The following is a 7,973-nucleotide window of genomic DNA, read 5'->3' as shown; positions in this document are numbered from 1 at the left end:
GAAGAAGTGATGATGGGACACGCTGAAGCCTGGCAGGCACAAAGAAGTGAATGCTGGCATTGAAATGGGCATTATGCTGGAGGAGCCCAGAGGAAGAGAGCTCCTGCCTCAGAACAGGGAGCAGTCCCTAGGAAGAGTGGCAGCTGGACTCCACCTGCGCCACCTCCAGATGGTACAGTGAAGTAAATCAGACTCCACAAGCTGGTTTCCTCCTCCGTAGAACGGTATCTGCCCCCAGGGTTGGCATGAGACTTCTCTGAGTGCTCAGCACAGCACTTGGTACAGGGGAAGCTCTCCAAAATCCAACCCAGCTTTTTCGGTGGCTTCGCAGAGGAGGTAGCAGCTGAACAGCTGCCTCAGAAAATGAGCCAGGATTTCACTACATTACTCATCTGTCCCGGCTATTGCCATCCTGGTTCCATCTCTCCAGTCCTTCGAAGGTTTAGGGCTGAAGTTAGGCTAGCTAGGACCAGACCCCCACTAATGTGAGGCGAGTGAGACATTTCAGATGCAGTGGTTCACAGGGCTCCAGGAAACTCACTAAGCAACAGGTAGTATTCTAATGTAATGTAAAAACACATCCACAACGCTAAACCCCACGATGAATAAAATACCACAATTTTAAACAAGGACAGGATCTAACCTTGCACTTTCATGACCTTGCCTCCCTGGGCTCATCCTAACCCGGAGCGTGACCCGGGAAAGGTGACTGCCCCCAACTTTCTAGAGTTCCTCGGAAACTCTGAAGGGTATACATGGGCCGCGGCGGTCGGACGGACGGTCGACTGGACGCTAGGCGACTTCCTCCCTGCGCCGCATCAGTTTCGGGTTTCGACCCGCCGCGCCTGCGCGATGAGGCCCCGCCCCGCCCCCGGCCCGCCGCGCTCGCTCCGCCCCCGGGCTATGTAAAGCGGCCCGGGGCGGGGGTCGCGCCACCGCTGGGCTCCGTGTCCCTCCGCGCAGGCGGGCGGCCCCGGAGAGCTAGTGCCAGCCAAGGCGGCGGCGGCGGCGGCGGCGCCCCCCTCATCATGGTGAGCGGGCGCGGGGAGGCGGGACGGGAGGGGGCGGGCCGGGGAAGCACCCTTACGGAAAACGAGAGTTCAGGGGGATTTTCAGGAGGAAGTGGAATGCAAATGAGGACCTGAGGTTCGCGAGTTGAGCTCTGGCTTTCTGGGCCGTGGGGTGCAGCCTGAGGTAGGGGACACCGGAGCCGAGTTGGGGAGCGGGCACCGCCGCGGGAGAAGGGCGGGATCGGGCGCCGCGGGAGTTCGGCCCGTCGAGTGCGGGTCGGGGGTAGTGCGGGGCGGGCGTCCCTCTCCTTCTCCCGCCGCCCGAGGGCCTTATCTGAGAAAAGCCAGTGCCAGTGTCGCGCTCGGGGAGCTGCCGGGAGGTGGAGTCGCTTTAGAGCGACCGCTTGCAGCAACAGGTGCTGTCACTTGTGGCTTTTAGCAGGCGGGAAAACAATAGGCTCAGAGACGTGCTGCCGACACACAGCAAAGTGGGGGGCGGGGCAGAGCTGGACCCTGGAGGCAGGTGCCGTGGGCCGCCCGGTCCTGGGGCAGGCACGAAGACCACGACTTTGTGGGGGGCCAAGGGCAGAGGAGGAGGTGGCAGGCGTGGTGAATGAGGCCCTTTGTCCGGCGTTCTCCTGCCCTGCCCCCCCACCAGCCCTTCTGTGGGACCATTGTCCCCCCCCCATCCCAGACAAGAGAGTATTATCTGTTGCTGCCCTTGTGGGGGTTGGGGAGGCAGTCTTTGGGTAACCCTTCTCCACCCCCAGCCTCCTCTGCACACCCAGAGCCAGGGCAGCTGTGGCTTTGCCCAGACATAGCAGCCCCACCTCCAAAGAGGTCATCCTTAATAGGCTCCAAGAATATAAAGTTAGGGTCTGCTCCTAGAACCACGGGACACGCGAGTTCGGCACACTTTCCCTTGAGAGGCCGCAGCTGTGGGGGATCCTTGAAGCCGCAGCCCCGACTGGAGGGAATTCAGAGTTTAGGAAACACTCAGACAAGCTGTCCTCTCCCTCCTCCACCACCAGCAGCTGGCGGCCACCCAGGACGGAGGAGGAGAAGAAGGTCCAGCCCTGGGCCTGGGAAGGTGCCCACCGCACCGGGGGTGCTTTCAACTCAGGGCTGGGAGCCCCGAGTAGGAAGAAGCCAGAGTCCAGGGGGCAAGGCCGGTGGGGTGGCCTGGAGCGAGCTGGCTGACCTCCGCTCTTTCCCTCCTCACACACAGAACAGAAGCTTCTCCCGAAAGAGCCACACGTTCCTGCCCAAGATCTTCTTCCGTAAAATGTCGTCGTCAGGGGCCAAGGACAAGCCGGAGCTGCAGTTTCCCTTCCTGCAGGATGAGGAGACCGTGGCCACGCTGCTGGAGTGCAAGACCCTCTTCATCCTGCGGGGCCTGCCGGGGAGCGGCAAGTCCACCCTGGCGCGGGCCATAGTGGACAGGTACCGGGACGGCACGAAGATGGTGTCCGCCGACGCCTACAAGATCACCCCCGGGGGCCGAGGCGACTTCTCGGAGGAGTACAAGCGGCTGGACGAGGACCTGGCTGCCTACTGCCGCCGCGACGTGCGCGTCCTGGTGCTGGACGACACCAACCACGAGCGCGAGCGGCTGGAGCAGCTCTTTGACTTGGCCGACCAGTACCAGTACCAGGTGGTGCTGGTGGAGCCCAAGACGGCGTGGCGGCTGGACTGCGCGCAGCTCAAGGAGAAGAACCAGTGGCAGCTGTCGGCCGACGAGCTGAAGAAGCTGAAGCCCGGGCTGGAGAAGGACTTCCTGCCGCTCTACTTCGGCTGGTTCCTGACCAAGAAGAGCTCCGAGAGCCTCCGCAAGGCCGGCCAGGTCTTCCTGGAGGAGCTGGGCAACCACAAGGCCTTCAAGAAGGAGCTGCGACACTGTAGGTGGCCGGGGATGGGGGGCGGGAGTGGGGGTGGCAGGTGGGAGCGGGGACCGCCACTGTCTTCTGGCAGGGGGGAGGCTGGGGGTGACGAGGCACAGCGGTGGAGGCACAGGGCGCCCTCTCAGCTCACTGCACGCCTCCTCGCCCCACCTCGCCCTCCTCGCTCTCCTCGCCCCACCCCACCCACCATGGAGACCACCGGCCCTGTCTTCTGGGCAGGTGGTGGGGGGGGTGGGAGGACACATTCCCAGCGCCATGGGGAGCATGTCCACGTTTCCTACAGCCTGAGAGGGAGAGCATGAGGCCATGTTTCCACCTGGCCTTTAGCAGCAGAACCATTTTTCTGAAGTAAAATATTCCACAGAGGGGTGCCTGGATGGCTCAGTGAGTAGAGCCTGTGACTCTTTATCTCGGGCTCGTGAATCCCAGCCCCATGCTGGGAGGAGAGATCACTAAAAAAATAAGGGGCACCTGGGTGGCTCAGTCGTTTAAGCGTCCGACTCTTAATTTTGGCTCAGGTCATGATCTCAGGGTCAGTGAGATCGAGCCCCATGTTGGGAGTCTTTGCTTAAGATTCTTTCTCTTCTCTCCCTCTGTCCCTCCCCGCCTCCCTCTCTAAATAAATAAATAATGAAAGAACCTAGACAATATACTACAGAATCCTAAGCTGCAAAAAAAATCACAATTAAGACCATTGTGACTTTGGTGGCTATGATTCCCAGGTCTGAGGCTGCCCAGTGCAACCTTCTGGGGCTTCCTGCGGCTCCAGAGAACAGCCTCACACCTAGTCCAGACCCCTCATTTTGCAGAGGGGAAAACCCCCTGGAGGCGTGTGGGATTTGCGCAGAGCTGCGGTGAGAGCCCGCTGGACTCTGTCAGCTCTAGCAGGGGCCTCCCCATACCGGGTGGGAGCTCTCCTGGCAAGGGCTGTCTGCTCCAGGGGTAGGGCAGGTTGGGGTAAGGGAGGCCTTCATTTTTGTCTGTGACCATTGGCCTCCAGTGACCTCTTAGGGATAGGTCACTCACTAATCCCTCTGTTCTTTTAGCCCATTTCTGGTGTCCCCAAATTTTAGATTATCTTCCCACCGATATGTCTGTGTGTTGTTCGGAGGCAAAATCTGTGCCTGGATAGTGCTCAGAGATCTCTTCTTGGCTCCTAAAGCTGGAACACCGGGAAGCCAGGGAACCGTGAGGCCTGCAGTGATGTGGTCCAGGTGTGAGCCCAGCACCTGGAACTGCTTGGCAGCAAAGCGCCCTACAGGGGGAGCTCCTGACTAGAGCTGCTTTGCCTCTTGTAGCTGCCTTTACCATTAAAAACTGCCACCCGTTCCTGCCTAGGACACAGCAGGAGAAATGTAACGGGCCTGCGCTCAGAGCAGAGCTCTCCCTCCACTGTGGAGGGTGAGAAACCTCCTTGTAGGGACTCTGGGAGTGAATACGACAGATTTAGTGACTGAAGCAAGCCCCAAAGCCTGACGTCTGGAAATTGAAATCAGGTCTTGATCTCCCAGGTCTTGCCATATGATATCTCCTATCCCAGGACTCTTCCTCCTCTAGGCCCTTTATAGGCTCTCATCCACCAAACAGGCCTGCACAGTACCTGTACAGTGACCAGGTAACTTCTGGTCTGGGTAGGCCCGAGTGAAAGGGGGCACTGCTTAGAGTTCCCTGGGTGGTCCTGGGAAAATGGGTGTATGGTCGCCCTAATGGTACTTGGTTAGAACAGGGTCAGTTATGTGCCCCAGGCCAAAGGACTTAGCTCTGACTCCTTCCATCGTACCACAATAGTTCCAACACCCTTTTGCCTTTCTATCCCATTTTTCATGACCTGCTTCCCTCTTCAGATGTGTAGCTGGTAAAGCTGAGATTCCCTTGGCCTATGCTGCCTGTTCCTGGGTTACAAGTGTGTTAGTTTCCAAATCTGGAAGAGATGTAAAAATCTACATAATGTGAAACCAGGGAATTTAGACCCCTTTTTGTAGCTCTGATGTGGCTATTAGTTTGACCAGCTACTGAAGGAGGGAATTATACCGGATTGCTGAACAACTCCTGCTTGCCATCATTTTTTTCCCTGCACTCCAAGCCTCTGTGGTCTTGGAGGTGGGTATGAGGATGGCCCCTGCTCTCCTGCCCTGACTGCCCTGCTCTCTCCCTGCAGTTGTCTCTGGGGACGAGCCCAGGGAGAAGATCGAACTGCTCACCTACTTTGGGAAGAGACCCCCCGGCGTGCTGCACTGCACAACCAAGTTCTGTGACTACGGAAAGGCTGCAGGGGCAGACGAGTACGCCCAGCAGGATGTGAGTGCTCCCCCGGGACCCGTGGCTGAGGTGTGGAGAGGGCAGGGTCTTCTGGAAATGGGGGCCAGCTCCATGCAAGGACCAGAAACCAGACAGCCTCAGGAAAAATGGCATCTCCTGCTCCAGGTTGCCCCCCCACAGGCTTAGTCACACAGCTGTCGGCCACCCTTTTTTTCTGCGCCTCCCCCCGCCTTGCCGCCCCCGCACCGCCACCAGCCTGCGCGCTCGCCCCCCAGAGGCTTCTGCTGCAGCTGATGCTTGGCAGCTGGCTCCGGCCTGTAGAGAGTCCCAAAGTTTAGGTGTTCCCCACCCCCAGCAAGCCCTGTACTCAGAGGTCCTGGTCTCCAGGTCCCAGGCCTGGCCTTGCCCTGGGGTGGGATAGTGGGGCTCCTGGCTTCGGGGTGCCACACCTTTCCCTGCTCCCACTCAGCCACTCTCTTCTGCCCACAGCCTCTAACGTGCAGTCCTTAAGCCGCAGGCACGTGGCCCGGCTGCGCGCTGGTCTCCGGCCTCTGGTGGCCTCCGTGAGGGCTTCTGCCAACCCTCCACCTGTCTCCCCCACTTGTCTGCCCTGGTTAACGCAGCATCCATTTTACTGATCGTCTGTTGGTCTCCCCCCACTTGCATTTCTCAGTTCGGTTTACTGTCGTATCCATGGCCCCTAGCACAGCGGCATGAACGCACAGGTGACGCTGTCTACACCGTCTCGGCCACCCATGCACTTAGCACCGTTTATTAAGCCCCTGTTAGGCACCAGGCACGAGGGATTGTGAGCAAAGATAAGAGATACTGTTATGGTCAGTCGGGAGGGATGGTCTTTCTGAGTCAGATATGACCACATGTAAACCCGGGTGTACGAGGTCGATTTTAATCTGAGGCATTTATTTCTGACCTCTCCGATACTGCCTGGGCACTCGGTGGCTTTTACTGGGGTGAGCTGAGTAGCAGTGACAATAGCACTTGTCATGTGCTTGTCACTGTTCTCAATGTGCCCAGACACTTGTTTCATCTGGCCACTGAGGTAGGTTTCAGCATCATCCCTGTAGAACAGGTGAATGAGCCAACACGACGAGGTTAAAAGGCTGCTGGGAGGTGGGGCACCAAGCTCAGAGTTGGGAGAGTCTGGCCTTCAGCTCCGCCAATGTCCTCCGGCTCTTCCGCTCATGTCAGCACAGGGGCCATGAGTGGCTTTTACCTGAGGCTTCTGCTCATGGTGCTCTCCTCTGCTAGGCCCATCCTTGCTCAACAGTCTGCTCCCGGGTCTACCACGTCCAGCTTAGCGCTGTCGTTCCGTCCCCGCAGGTGGTGAGGAAGTCGTACTGCAAGGCCTTCACGCTGACCATCAGTGCCCTCTTTGTGACACCCAAGACTACTGGAGCCCGAGTGGAGCTGAGCGAGCAGGAGCTGCCATTGTGGCCAAATGACGTGGACAAGCTGTCCCCCTCTGACAGCCTGCCCCGGGGGAGCCGGGCTCACATCACCCTCGGCTGCGCGGGTGACGTGGAGCCCGTGCAGACGGGCATTGACCTCCTGGAGATTGTGCGGCAGGAGAAGGGGGGCAGCCGAGGCGAGGAGGTGGGTGAGCTAAGCCGGGGCAAACTCTACTCCTTGGGCAATGGGCGCTGGCTGCTGAGCCTGGCCAAGAAGCTGGAGGTCAGGGCCATCTTCACGGGATACTATGGGAAGGGCAAACCCGTGCCCACACACGGCAGCCGCAAGGGGGGCGCCTTGCAGTCCTGCACCATCATCTGAGTGTTCTCGCCGCCGTCAGCCCCCCGCTCCTCAGAAGGGAAGGGGTGGAGGGGAAGGGAAAGCATGCCTTCTGCTTGACCTTTGTTTCAAGTTTTTTTTTTACACTCAAAGTTAACCTTTCTGTAACTTTAAAAAAAAAATTGTAAAGTAACTTCTCCTGCCCTCCCTTGTCCCCTCTAACACCCAAGCTTTCAACATGAGAGGGGTGTGGGGAGTGCCATTCAGGAACCCAGAGCAAAGCTGACAAGGCTGAGCCAAGCTGGGCCTGGAGCCACAGCCATAACCCCACGCCCTGACGCCTGTCCCGGGTTCCCTGCCCTGAGCCAGCCAGCGGGGGAGATGCCCCAGAGCTGTGTGTCCCCACCGGGTGGTCACAGCAGCCGAGGGAAACTGGCTGTGGATTTGAGAGGGTGGGGAAATCCCTGGGCTTTGACCCCAAATCTAATCACTGCAGCCCCATGATGTATGCTGGGGCTTTTTTGCCAGGGTAGAAAAGGGGCTTTGCGTCCCACCTTTGGCCCTAAGTGCCTGTCCCCTCCTCCTTTACACTGTGACTAGGGAACATTTGACAGCCACATCCCAGCTGGGTGCAGGTCTCGCCCCACGAAGGGGTAGGCTGGCCATCTTTTCTGGCGGTGTGGCTCGGCTGTGGGGTTGGGAAAATCGAAGCCAGAGAAACTACCATCTGCCCAGTCCAGCTTGCCTCCCTCGTGCCTCTGGAGGCCTTGGCGGCTCCTCTACAGGGGTTAGTTGGTGGGGGACCAAGAGCCAACAGAGTGGACCCCTGGCTGGTAAGGGCCAAGCTCCCCTGGTGCTCTGAGAAGGGGTTTTTTAACATTGGTACACATGCTGTGGTTCCTGGGGTGCCCTCCACTGCCCCCCTGCTCAGTAACAGGGCCTTGCTAATCAGGTTGTCACTGGACGAAAGTGCTTGAGATTTAAGTTACTATCCTGGCTTTGCCCGACCTCAGTGACTTGTAAGACTGACCGTGAAATAAACTGTGTTAATCCT

At 58.7% G+C, this 7,973-nt stretch overlaps 1 protein-coding gene across 3 annotated transcripts; it reads left to right on the top strand.

Moving 5' to 3' along the window:
* The first annotated feature begins 864 nt into the window (after nucleotides 1-864).
* Nucleotides 865-7,973, top strand: CNP (2',3'-cyclic nucleotide 3' phosphodiesterase). Of its 3 annotated transcripts, none has more exons than XM_047707105.1 (4): nucleotides 865-1,031; nucleotides 2,239-2,908; nucleotides 5,070-5,209; nucleotides 6,512-7,973. In XM_047707105.1, the coding sequence occupies exons 1-4, from the start codon at nucleotides 1,029-1,031 to the stop codon at nucleotides 6,959-6,961; spliced, it is 1,263 nt and encodes a 420-aa protein (XP_047563061.1). In that variant the 5' UTR covers nucleotides 865-1,028; the 3' UTR covers nucleotides 6,962-7,973. The 3 variants fall into 3 exon arrangements, with proteins under 3 accessions (XP_047563061.1, XP_047563062.1, XP_047563063.1); XM_047707106.1 differs by lacking the exon at nucleotides 865-1,031 and adding an exon at nucleotides 1,041-1,194; XM_047707107.1 differs by lacking the exon at nucleotides 865-1,031 and adding an exon at nucleotides 1,270-1,426.

The sequence above is a fragment of the Lutra lutra genome, chromosome 16, assembly GCF_902655055.1.
Source record: "Lutra lutra chromosome 16, mLutLut1.2, whole genome shotgun sequence".
NCBI lineage: Eukaryota > Metazoa > Chordata > Mammalia > Carnivora > Mustelidae > Lutra > Lutra lutra.
Note: the sequence above shows the minus strand (reverse complement) of the source record. Positions and strands in the feature narration are given on the sequence as shown.

Coding starts and splice junctions, on each gene's coding strand:
- CNP (XM_047707105.1), top strand. Junction 2,909..5,069: donor CAAGAAGGAGCTGCGACACT/GTAGGTGGCCGG, acceptor CTCTCCCTGCAG/TTGTCTCTGGGGACGAGCCC. Junction 5,210..6,511: donor ACGAGTACGCCCAGCAGGAT/GTGAGTGCTCCC, acceptor CCGTCCCCGCAG/GTGGTGAGGAAGTCGTACTG.